Source organism: Bison bison, unplaced genomic scaffold (genome assembly GCF_000754665.1).
Source record: "Bison bison bison isolate TAMUID 2011002044 unplaced genomic scaffold, Bison_UMD1.0 scf7180017864500, whole genome shotgun sequence".
Lineage (NCBI taxonomy): Eukaryota > Metazoa > Chordata > Mammalia > Artiodactyla > Bovidae > Bison > Bison bison.
This window is the reverse complement of record NW_011495059.1, coordinates 5,945,931-5,958,973: the sequence shown is the minus strand read 5'-3', so window position 1 is coordinate 5,958,973 and position 13,043 is coordinate 5,945,931. Positions and strand designations below refer to the sequence as shown.

At 44.9% G+C, this 13,043-nt stretch overlaps 2 protein-coding genes across 4 annotated transcripts in view; one reads left to right on the top strand and one right to left on the bottom strand.

Annotated features, from left to right (window-relative positions):
• TTI1 (TELO2 interacting protein 1) overlaps window positions 1–9,263 on the bottom strand; it is a 41,932-nt gene extending 32,669 nt beyond the window's left edge. Inside the window, exon 1 of one of the 3 annotated variants that reach the window (XM_010829172.1) lies at window positions 9,193–9,263. The gene's annotated coding sequence lies outside the window, so the exon portion shown is untranslated. Of the gene's footprint in view, window positions 1–3,752; window positions 3,787–9,192 lie in introns of those variants that run through there. The other 2 variants (XM_010829174.1, XM_010829173.1) reach the window with 2 other exon arrangements.
• Window positions 9,264–9,291: 28 nt separating this feature from the next.
• RPRD1B (regulation of nuclear pre-mRNA domain containing 1B) overlaps window positions 9,292–13,043 on the top strand; it is a 58,145-nt gene continuing 54,393 nt past the window's right edge. Inside the window, exon 1 of the mRNA XM_010829171.1 lies at window positions 9,292–9,884. Within this exon, the coding sequence (XP_010827473.1) occupies window positions 9,734–9,884 (151 nt within the window). The 5' untranslated portion in view covers window positions 9,292–9,733. The remainder of the gene's footprint in view (window positions 9,885–13,043) is intronic.

The following is a 13,043-nucleotide window of genomic DNA, read 5'->3' as shown; positions in this document are numbered from 1 at the left end:
GGTAGCTCAGCAGTAAGCAATCTGCTTGCTAATGGAGAAAACACAGGCTCGATCCCCGGGTTGGGAAGACCCACTGAAGAAGAAAAATGGCAACCGACTCCAGTATTCTTGGCTGGGAAATCCCATGGACAGAGGAGCCTGGTGGGCTACAGTCCATGAGGTTGCAAAGAGTCATACAGGACTTCACTTCAGTTCGGTTCAGTCGCTCAGTCGTGTTCAACTCTTTGCGACCCCATGAATCGCAGCAGGCCAGGCCTCCCTGTCCATCACCAACTCCATTTAGCATGACCCAAACAACAACAAAAGGAGATAGATAAAAATCCAAAAAACAGTAATAAGGAAATTCAATTACAAGACAAAAAGATATCTCTTAGAATTTTAAAAATATGTCTTTCCATACCAAAAAAACTCAACTGATTAAAAAAAAATTTTTAAAGACAGTTAATCGCTGTGATCCTATTAGTGGTTGGCAAGATCAAGTAGAGCTATCTTAAAACTGAGCAGAAATACAAAGAGACAGAAAATGTGAGGCTTGGAGGATAGATCTGGGAGAATCCACATATAAATAGGTGGGAATTCTAGAAGGAGAAAAAAGAACAGATGGAGGAGCTAAAACAAATAAACAACTGAAACACTTCCCTGAGCTGCAAAAGGATTTACCTGGAGATTGAAAAGACTGAATCTAGTCACATTCTGGTAAAATTCCTGTACACTAAAAGATAAAAGGGGGGGAAAATCATATATGCCTTCAGGAAGAAACAACAAATAACTTAGAAAAAGACCAGCTTTGGACTTCTCATTTACAATAGAAGACAGTGGAATAGCATCTACTGACTGCAAATTAAGGATTGTGGCCCCCAAACCCTACTTACAGTAAAGAGATGCACCCATCAGGGTCAAAGAGCCACAGACAAGGATTCAGAGAGGGTAGCACTGCATGACCTACCAAAGGACTCCATTCAAGCAAGCGACTCAAAACAGACTTAAAATGGGAAGATGAATGAAGAAGGAAACACTGCTTAGTAACTTTCTTATCTTTTAGCATGGAAAACTTCCTTCAAATAGAACAGTTTAAATGGAAGCCCAGCATGTAAAACTGATAAAATCAGTGTCTGGTTAAAGCTGGGTGGAAGGCGATGGCCTGGGGTCCTGCATCTCTCTTATTCATCTCAGGAGTTTCAGGAAGATAACCTGGGGGTCCCAGGAACTACGTTCTCAGATTACATGACGAAAACTGTAACAGAGCTAGTGAAGACACCACAGCCTGTCCCAAACTGAACTCATCTGCTCTTTCTGCTGTATTCCCTTTGTGATTTATGGTCCTCACCTGGGCTAGACACCTTAGACTCTGCATTCTTTCACCTCCCTTTAAAAAAAAAAATTATTTTTGGCTGTGCTGGGTCTTCGTTGCTGCCCAAGCTTTTCTAGAGTTGTGGCGAGCAGGGGCCACGCCTCATTGTAGTGGCTGGGCTCTCCCTGCAGTGGCTTCTCTTGTGGTAGAGCACAGGCTTCGGTGGTCGCAGCTCACAGGTTTCAGTAGTTGGGGTGGGAGAGCTCAGTAGTTGCAGCTCCCAGGCTCCAGAGCACAGGCTCAGTAGTTGTGGCGCGCAGGCTTGGTTGCTCTGTGGCACGTGGGATTCTTCTGGACCAGGGACTGAACCTGTGTCTCCTGCGTTGGCAGGTGGATTCTTTACCACAGAGCCACCGAGGAAGCCCTCACCTTTCTCTTAATTCCACTCTTCCCTTAAGCTTCATCAGTTCTACGCCTTCAATATCTTTCAAATCTACTGATGCTTATAATCATCTATTTAACATTGGACTGATCATAATGTTTTTTCTTTGGCAACCCTTGCCTTGTGTGTATGTCCTTCTTGAACCCACATTTCACATTGACATGTAAGTGATTTTTTAAAACAAAAACCTGGATCACTCTTTTCCACGGTTAAAATTCATCACCTGTTCTTTGTAGCCTCCTTAAAGTATAAACGCCTTTGTACCATGGCGTACGGGGCTCTGCACCATCAGGCCCATGCTCATCAACTTCATTTCTCGCTGCTTCGCCCCTTGAAGTGGAAACTGCACCATGTGAAATGACAAAACTTGCAATTCCCTAAGCAGGTGGTGCTGTCATAGTCACCTTTCTCCTTGCACTGCATACACCGCTGCTACAGTATTCAGCAGGCTGAAGTATTTTGTTTGTGCCTGTTTTACCTACTTTAGACTAGGCAACCATACACCTAGAAGCCGCAAGAGCATCTGGCATATGACAAAGCGCTCAAAAACATCTGTACAGATTCTCCTTTCAAGTAGCTCCGGTAGAGGATAGCAGGCCAATACACCTGGTGACAACTAGAGAAGCCCAGAGAAATTTTAAAAACCACTTCTTAAATCAAAGTTGGACTGTGAAGCACAGAGTTGGACTGTGAAGAAGGCTGAGCGCCGAAGAATTGATGCTTTTGAACTGTGGTGTTGGAGAAGACTCTTGAGAGTCCCTTGGACTGCAAGGAGATCCAACCGGTCCATTCTGAAGGAGATCAGCCCTGGGATTTCTTTGGAAGGAATGATGCTAAAGCTGAAGCTCTAGTACTTTGGCCACCTCATGCGAAGAGTTGACTCATTGGAAAAGACTCTGATGCTGGGAGGGATTGGGGGCAGGAGGAGAAGGGGACGACAGAGGATGAGATGGCTGGATGGCATCACTGACTCAATGGACGTGAGTCTGGGTGAACCCCGGAAGTTGGTAATGGACAGGGAGGCCTGGTGTGCTGCGATTCATGGGGTCTCAAAGAGTCGGACATGACTGAGCGACTGATCTGATCTGAACTGAAAGCATCAAATAGTTGTAGAAGCAACAAAGACCAGATGGACTAATACTCCAGCGAAGGATGAAAGTCACAGTGAGTCAACGACCAACAGCTGGTTTGTTTGTTTTCCTTTGGTCTATTTGCTGATTCTGGACGTGGCTCAAGCTTATGATGAGGCCTAGGCCGAGGGCTGTCACTGATGAAAAAGCAACGATGATGCTTTTAATGTGGTCATATAGGATTGGGGTCCTATAAGCAAATGTGGTCATATAGGATTGGGGTCTTCAGGAATCTCAAAATACATGACTTCTGAGAGGAGGCTGCTGCTGGGGGACAAATGGCTGAGAAATGGCTAACAAAATGAAAGAGATTAACCCACAGATTCAAGAAGCTTAGAAACTCTAAGCTGATAATACAAAGAGAAACACAGAGATACATCATGCAGCCAAAAAGCCAGAAATAAAGAGAAAAATCTTAATACAGTGGTAGAAGTGATAGATATCTTCTCTAAAGAAATGATGAAATCCACAAAACAACAGAATGACATCTCTAAAGCGATGAAAGAAAGTAACCGCTAACCTTGAATTTTACACTCTACAAAAATATCTTTCAAAATTAAAGGTAAAATGCAAGACAATAACGCACAAAAGGTGCATGGATGGTGTAAAAGGAAATAAGGATATTAAGACACTAGTAGTACCAGCAAGTAGTTAAAAAAAAATCTGTATTAGCTAACATGTCAAGAATGCATGTTGAAATCTGTAGGGTAAATTCCAAAAGAACTGTAAAAGAATATGTTTCTAACAAGTTCAGAGAGCAGTAAAAATGGGATAATAAATTCATTGTTGTTCAGTCACTCAGTTGCATCCAACTCTTTGCGACCCCATGGACTGCAGCATGCCAGGCTTCCCTGTCCCTCACCATCTCTTGGAGTTTGCTCAAACTCACGTCCATTGAGTCGATGATGCCATCCAACCATCTCATCCTCTGTCGCCCCCTTCTCCTCCTGCCCTCAATCTTTCCTAGCATGAGTCTTTTCCAATGAGTCAGCTCTTCGCATCAGCTGGCCAAAGTATTGGAGCTTCAGCATCAGTCCTTCTGATGAATATTCAAAGCTGATTTCCTTTAGGATTGACTGGTTTGATCTCCTTGATGTCCAAGGGACTCTCAAGAGTCTTCTCTAGCACCACAGTTTGAAAGCATCAATTGTAGGGGCTCAGCCTTCTTTATGGTCCAACTCTCACAACCATACATGACCACTGGAAAGACCACAGCCTTGATCCATGGAGCCTTGTTCCATGTCTGGTTCTACAGGGAGGGAACACAACATCACCCATTAGCAGAAAATTGGATTAAAGGTTTACTGAGCAAGGCACTGCCCACCAGAGCAGACCTAGCTTCCCTTACAGCTAGTCCCTCCCATCAGAAGCTTGCACAAGCCTCTTATCCTTATCCATCAGAGGACAGACAGAATGAAAATCACAATCACAAAAAACTAACCAAAATGATCACAGGGATCACAGTTTTGTATAATTCAATGAAACTATGAATCATGCCATGCAGGGCCATCCAAGACAGATGGGTTATGGTGGAGAGTTCTGACAGAATGTGGTCCACTGGAGAAGGGAATGACAAAGCGCTTCAGCATTCTTGCCTTGAGAACCCCATGAATAGCATGAAAAGGGATAATAAATATTTTTTATTAATCCAAAAGAAGGTGAAAAATGAGAAAAAAAGGAAGCAAAACCAGTGAGTCAAACAGAAGACAAATACTTAATAAGATGGTAGACAGAAGCCCAAAGAAACACTGATTACGTTAATTCTGAATTTCTCTACAGTGGCTCTATTGACATTTTTGAGCTGGATAATTTATTGGTAGAGGACTGGTCTGTGCATTGTCAGATGTTGAGCAGCATCTCTGGCCCCATCCCCAACATGCCAGGAGCACTCCCCTAAGAGTACCAACCAAAATGTCTCCAGCTAGTGCCAAATGTGCTGTGGAGGGTAAAAATCACTCTGGCTGAGAACCACTGGTACAGAGTCAACACAATCCCAACCAAAACACAGTAGCGTTTTTGTAGAAAGTTACAAAATTATTCTAAAATTGATATGGGAATACAAACCACCTATAATAGCTAAGATAATCTTGAAGAAGAGGAATTAAACTGGTAAATTACACTACCTGATTTCAAGATTTACTGTAAAGATATGATAATTAAAGGCAGTGTGTTATTGGCAAAAAGAAAGACAAATTAATGGAGCAAAATACAGTCCAGAAATAACCCCCACACAGAGAGACTTAACCGCCTCAACAGAGACTCCCCATGTAGGCTCACATACGTGACAAAGGTGACACTGAAATAAACTGGCAAAGAAGAGGTCTTGATTACATCTCACACTAGATTTAAATGTGAAATGTCAAATAATCAATCTTTCTAAAGAAAAAGGAAATCTTTGTAATGTTGGAGTAGCCAAAGATTTCTTAAACAGGACACAGAAAAGAGCTACCATAGAAAAAAATTGATAAATTGGATGATGTTAAAATTAAGAACTTTTGTTCATCAAAAGATACCATTAAGAGGGTGAAGACAACCCATAAAGTGAGGAAAGATATCTGATATGTCTGATAACACATCCATATTTATAATAAAGATTTTCTATAAATCATTAAGGAAAAGACAATCCAGCAGAAACATGGAAAAGGACTTGAACAAGCATACCACAATAGAGTATATCCACATGGCCAATAAACATATGAAAAGATATTAACAGATATTAACATCATTAGTTGGAGAAGGCAATGGCACCCCACTTCAGTACTCTTGCCTGGAAAATCCCATGGACGGAGGAGCCTGGTGGGCTGCAGTCCATGGGGTCGTGAAGAGTCCGACACGACTGAGCGACTTCACTTTCACTTTTCACTTTCATGCATTGGAGAAGGAAATGGCAACCCACTCCCGTGTTCTTGCCTGGAGAATCCCAGGGATGGGGGAATCTGGTGGGCTGCCGTCTATGGGGTTGCACAGAGTTACAGCAGCAGCAACATCATTAGTACGGAAAATGCAATATAAAACCACAACAAAACACCATTACACAACAACTAGAAGGGCTAAACTGTAAAAAGGGGGAGAAAAAAGCAAATACTAGGTGTTGGCAAGGATATGAAGCAACTAGAACTCTCATTCAGTGCTGGTAAGAGTATAAGTGGTACTACTACTTTGGAAAATACTCAGGCAGTATCTATTATTCTAAAGATAAACATATATACACACTATGATCTAGTAATTACATTCTTTGATAAATATACCCGACAGAAATGCATACAATAGGTGTGTTCTGGAATACACTATCCAGAATTGCCTCCACATTAAAAACTACTGCACATCTATAGTATAATGGATAAATAGCAGTATATTCTCCCAATGGGATCCTGTACAGATGAAGATTTACCACAATTGGAGATCTTCAAAGAATGGGTTATGGGTTCAGAAATACATAAACCAGCTTTCTGTAAGGAAGAGAGTGTAACAAATGGCTACTTTGGCATGACTATAAAAGGTACTCATATATAACACCTTTATGGGATGGCCATGAAATCACACCTGTGTGACAATATGTCAATTACAGAAGAAACTGTTTAGAGATTTAGAAGCTTAGGTGTCCTAGATTCTACTCCTATAAAATGCAACCCTGATTATTTACAGTGGTACTGCAAAGTCTGATATTTATATAACTTATAGCAAGGGGCATTCTGGCCCAGAAAGTGATACTGGGATGAGGCACTCAGAACAAGCTGATTCTCTGGGTGAGCAGAGAAGACAACCCAGAGTTCAACTGTGGCAGAGAATGACTGAATAAACCAGTTCTCGACTCTAATCTTTTCCAACTTCAGTGGAGCCCCACTGGGTTGTGGAAAGCAGTCCCTGGGGAGGTGCTAGAACAGAACTGCAATCAGTGTTTGAGTGAACTCATTTCCCTGGCAACCTCTCCCCCTCCTCCCCGTCTCTTTCTGCTTTGTCACAGGCATGGGCGATATAAGACCTCTGTGCCATAGTGTACAGGTGCGGAAGACAAATGGGACACTCTGTATAGGATAAGGTGCTATACTTCTGTTGTTGTTGTTTAGTCGCTAAGTCGTGTCCCACTCTTTTACGACCCCATGGACTGTAGCCCACCAGGCTCCTCTGTCCGTAGGATTTCCCACGCAAGAATACAGGAGTGGGTTGCCATTTGCTTCTCCAGGGCATCTTCCGGACCGAAGGATCCAATCCAAGTCTCTTGCCTTGGCAGGCAGATTCTTTACCACTGAGTTACCAGGGAACCCCCCCCTCCACCCCAACCCTCTTACCCTCCTTTATTTTTATTCAAGGCACTTACAACTTTTGGGCTCATTTTACACACGACTATGTTTATCTTCCTGTGCAGAAGATAGGCTTCTGAGGACAAAGATTCAGTCTGTTTGCACTATTCTGAATAGTGCTTCAGACAAAGGCTCTCAAAAATTACTGGCTGAAAGAATAAATGAACCCCTGGCTTGAGAGTGAAAAATCTGTGACAAGATAACCTCAATTTGATTCCCAGTTCCGTTGTTTCTTGTGTCCAAGTGACACTGAACAGATTACTCATCCATGTTTAATGTTTTCTCATATATCAAATAGTGATACCCATTCCCCATAGGACTGTTGTTAACGATTAAATAAAAGAATGTATGTAAGATGCTTAATACATAGGAACTTGGTGTAAAAGTGCTCACTATATGACACTGTTACTTAATACAGAAAGATGGCCTAGATTTGGGGCTTCCCTGGAAGCTCAGCTGGTAAAGAATCCGCCTGCAATGCAGGAGACCCTGGTTTGATTCCTGGGTTGGGACTATCTGCTGAAGAAGGGACAGGCTACCCACCCCAGAATTCTTGGGCTTTCCTGGTGGCTCAGCTGATAAAGAATCCTCCTGCAATGCGGGAGACCTGGGTTCGATCCCTGGGTTGGGAAGATCTCATGGAGAAGGGAACGGCTACCCACTCCAGTATTCTGGCCTGGAGAATTCCGTGGACTATATAGTCTATGGGGTCGAAAAGAGACGGACACAACTGAGCAACTGGACTCAAAGGCCCTAGGTTATAATTATGACTGGATATTGACTGTGATTTTAGGCTTTTCAGCTTTTTGATATTAATTCACTCAATCAGCTACAAATAAGGTGTTAGGGTAAAAAATATAGGTAGAGTCCCTTCCCTGTAATCTTAGATATGTGATCTTAGGTAGGTCACCTAAACTTTCTCAGCCTCAGTTTCTTCATTTGCCAAATGGGAATACATAATACCATCTCATAGCTTTGTTGCGACGATTAAATGAGTCACTGTGTGAAAACAACGTGTCTAACTCACAGCAGCAGCTCATTATGTTGGCTATGATTATCACCATTCCAGTCTGGAAAAGTAAAAGCAGCTAAGCAAAAAACAGGGCAGTAGAGCAAAAACAGGCATCAACTATAATAGAACAGGGTCTCCGAAGTGGAATCTGCTTCAACTGGTCGGTTCCACTGTGATTGGGACATTTTAAAATTCTGTTATGTCTACAATAACCTAACTCCCTACCACCAACCCCATTATCAGTTAAAAGAACAAACTGCTCTGCTGATTTGATAACTGAAATTTATAACTTTTTTGAAATAGGAAAAGGGTACAGAGTATTTCTGTTTCTGAAAACAGAGTGTCAAATAGTGTTTCTTAAAGGAGGTTAACGAACCCACTGACTTCCTTATCCACCCACAAAGTTAACATATGGTACTTAAATTTGAGCAACAGTCAAATGGACCCCTCACCCCACCCCCTCAAGAGGGCAGCCTTTAATTCCCCGAAGAGCAGGAAGATACCCTGGAGTAGGAAACGGCAAACCCACTCCAGTATTCTTGCTTGGAAAATCCCATGGATAGAGGAGCCTGGCACGGCAGTCCAAGGGGTTGCAAAGAGTCAAACACTAGTGAGCACGCACGCAGGCACGCACAACTAACAGCACAAAGGTGTGTTTTACAGCGGTGCTGTCACAAACTCAACATCGGAACTAGCCACTACGGGTGGTTCTGGAGGTGGAGTAGGAACCCACCACGTGGGGAGGGGGGCGTCACCTCTGGAGAAAGAAGAGCAAACTCCAAGGTGTGGAGGCAGAAAAAGTGCACGTGCGTGGCTTGGCAGAACCAAAAAAAAGCTTTTTGTGGTGGTAGGTCAGAAAGCAGGAGGAAGAGTGTGGCTGCGGCCTGCCAGGTGAGGGAGAAAGGCCCCGTTCCATTCCCAGGTTATGATCTCTCAGCCTCATCGTCTCCCTGGGATTCCCCTCTAAGGGCTCGAGGTTGTTGGGCTCCCTCCTGCTCGCGCCAGTCTTCCCTTACCTCTTTTTCCAGCCTTTCCCTCAGTCTCCCGCCTCCTCCGCCGCGCCGGAAGTGACGCGTAATTCGCGCACCGCCCAGCGCCAGAAAGGTTCTGCGGGAGCGGGAGAAAGGGTTCCGATGAGACTCACTGCGCCGGCGTGCGGGCGCGAGCGGTCAAAGCGCCTTCCGGAGGCCGTCGAATTGCGCTTTTTTTCCCGGTCTGCCGCTCTCGGACTACTCAAGAGCGAGTTTCAAAGAGGCGTTCAACACTAGGGTGTTTTCTACACTCTGACTCTCGCCCCACGGTGTCCCACCACTTCTGCGCTTGCCCTTTGACCCTGCGCTCGCGGCGGGGTGAGAGGTCGGTGGCCATCTTGTGGCGGCGGTGCGGGTGGCTGTTACTGCGGAGACCCATCCCCTCCCCCGCCAGGCCCCCCGGCCGTCTGTCAGTCCGTAAAGAGTCCCGCAGGCGGGTGGAGTGAGGCCCCGGCCTCGTGCCGTCACTCTTCCCGCCGCACTGGGCGGCCTAGGCCGCTCCCTGCCGGGCCTCACCGCCGCCACCATGTCCTCCTTCTCCGAGTCGGCGCTGGAGAAGAAGCTCTCGGAGCTGAGCAACTCTCAGCAGAGCGTGCAGACCCTCTCCCTGTGGCTCATCCACCACCGCAAGCACGCGGGCCCCATCGTGTCGGTGTGGCATCGCGAGCTCCGCAAAGGTAAACATCCCCTCCGTCCCCCTCCGGTCCTACCCCGGGTAGCCCTCGTCCGCACCCACTCCCGCGGCTCCTGTAGCTGCTTTGCTGAGCCTTGGCTTTCCAGGCCCGGGCCTGTGATCGATTGCGCTTGCTGAGGTTGGAAACAGTGTTATCCTCATTTCTCGGAGAAGGAAACCGAGGCCTCGGAAGGTTTAAGGTGCTTGTCTTAAGTTCCACCGACCGGGGCTCAGGATTCTCAGTTCATCCAGTCGTTTTCCCCCTCCGGCTTTTTCTGACACTAGTGACTATTATTCTCTCGGCCCCGTTGAGCGCCAGGTGGAGGGTACAAGCCCTGGCCTGTTGTGTGCCAGGAGCTGGCTAGGGATTTGAAGTAAGATTGCCCAGATCGAGCCCTGGCTCAGCCACTTTTACTAGCTGAGTGATATCGGGCAAGTTTCTTCTAAGCCTCTGTTTTCTCATCTGTCAAACGAAAATGAGGACAGTTGGCCCTTACAGAGGCTTTATTCTGTGCCAGTTAGTGTGCTAGGACCTTTCGTACATCCTTGTACTCAATGCTCAGCACTGTCCTGGGGAGTGGATATAGTCACTGCCATTACAGAGAAGTTAAGAGGCCACTCCACCTACACCTAGCCTCTCAGGCTCCTCTTCTCATGCAGGTCTCCTTGGTTCTAGATCCTGCTCAGGATCTGGCTGCCATTGATTGAGCTCACCCTGTCATGTACCAGGCACTGGGTTGGGTGCTTGAAAGCCTGTTGGCCCCAGAGGCCAACTGCCTCAAATCTAAGCCCGACTTTGTCATTTACTGAGCCCCGGCAGCTTAACTTCTCTGTTTCTCAGTTTCCTGATCTGTAAAATGAAGATGATGATAAGTGATACTTACGGTGCGTTTGTTCTGTGCCAAGTGCAGTACCCATCTTTACACACATGTCATTTTTTAAAATTCCCAGAGTTCTATGAAGTAGGAACTTGGCAGGTGAGAAAAAAGGAGGCTCAAAGGGTGTATGGTGAAGAGTAATCAGCCTAATCCACATGGACGTCTAGCATGGTGTCAGGCACAGTGTAGGCATTGGATGGATACCGTGAGGGGGGATACTGGTGACTCCATGTGCGACACGGTCTTTGCCACAGTTGCTTTCAGGTGAGGAAAGATGGGCACCTACATAGCTGTCTTATGCCCTGATGAGTTTCAGAGCAAAAAGCTGAGGAAATGAAGCTTAGCGCTGTTTTGGACAGCCTGTGTGTGGTAGACCTTTTATAGCATAGGAGGTAACTTTACATGTGTCCTCTGCTCTCTGTGAGCTCAGGATGTCACCCTGTTATGCAGATGAGAGAACCCATGAGCCTCGGATAACATCAGATTGGCAGACACCAAAATCCAGGATTCTTTGGGGAGACCCAATTCTAGTCCTCTGGCAGAGGCCCTCCCCCCAACCCCCTCCAGATATCACGTGTTGTACCGAGATGTGGGGGGGCAGCCCCCTCATCCTTCTGGGTAGTTGGAGAATAGAGCCTGGGGCTCCCAGAACCTCATTCATGGACCCCACTGTGCCACTCAGATCATCTGAGATGTGGGGAGAAAATCTGAATTGCCTCTATAGGATCCTTTCTAGTAGGATCTCAGAGGCATGTCAAAATCCATCTCAAATGTCACTTCTTTTGTGATGCCATCTTGATTCCCCACCTCACCTTATTTGAGTTATTGAGAGTAACAATTTAGAGTTCTTTTGTTTATGAAGCTCCTTAAACCCTAATCTTGTATAATGGAACCTTATGTTGTAAGTAGGTCAGCATTATTATCCCTGTTTTATAGATGAAAAGATAAAGATACGAAGAGATTAAATGCTTTGTTAAAGGTTATCCAGTTGGGACATGAGCTTTCTGTGATGAAAGAAATGTTTTACATTTGCTGTCCAATAAGGTAGCCTCTTGCCATGAGCACTCACAATGTGTGACTAAGGAAGTTTCAAATAAATACAATGGAAAATTCAGTTCCTGAGTTTTGTTACGTACAAAGCAAATATTCATAGCTGCATGTGGCTAGTGGCTACCATATTGGACAATATAGGACTAGAGGCTGGTCTTCCAAGCCTCAGGATACAGTTTTCTAATACCCAAGCTTCCTTCATGAATTGAAAATGCCTCCACACTAAAGTGGAAAAGGATTTTGTGCCCCATCTTTCGATTGACTAGCCCTTTAGGTTCTAGCCCACCCTGAGTCTTTAAAAGTGGACATTTCTGTCTGTAGTCATTTCTTTAAGACACTCACAGATTGTCTTTATGCCTCTAAATATTTATGAGACTTTAAACTTTTTCCTTTTCCTGCTTGGAAATAGAATACTATTTCTATGCCTACTGTTATTTTCTTTCCATTTCCTAGGAATAAGTCTTAATTTATCCCTTTGGACTCTGTTCTAGGTAGAACGACTCCCTTAATTTTTGAAACAATTTGGTGTAAGATACTCTGTGTTGTTGTTATTTAGTTGCAAAGTCGTGTTCAGCTCTTTTGCAACCGCATGGACTGTAGCCGGCCAGGCTCCTCTGTCCATGGGATTTCCCAGGCAGGAATACTGGAGTCGTTGGCCATTTCCTTCTCCAGGGAAAATGCTCTTAGATGAACATTTTTCAGTAGTGTTTTGTACCTTAGCCTGAATGCAGGTAAATAAACCTTTTTTAAAAAAGTTTCCCTAGATGTCTGAACTAGCCAAACCAGTGAAAATTTTTGGACAGCCAGTTACTTAAACCTTGCTCAATAACTGTTTCAACCAATTTGGAATGAGCCTCTGTAGGGAGTGAAAGAATCTGTACTGACATATTGGAAAGACACCTGAACAAGTGAGTTATCACCCAGGGCTGGAGTAGACGGGTGGGTGGGTGTGTGTGTGTGTGTTCTGTGTATTATGACTGTATTTTCAAGTATTCTAGGGTTTTGTGGGGGGTTTTTTGTTGTTTTTGTTTGTTTCGGCTGTGGCTTGTGGGATCTTAGTTCCCTGACCAGGGCTAGAACCAGGCCCTAGGCAGTGAGCGCTCAGAATCCTAACCACTGGACCACCAGGGAATTCCGTCTAAGACTTTGTTATATTGCCTTTGCACACATGGTGCTAATGTTGACTATTCAGGACATTGAATGTGGAGGGATGAAGTTTTATCCTAAACAAATTC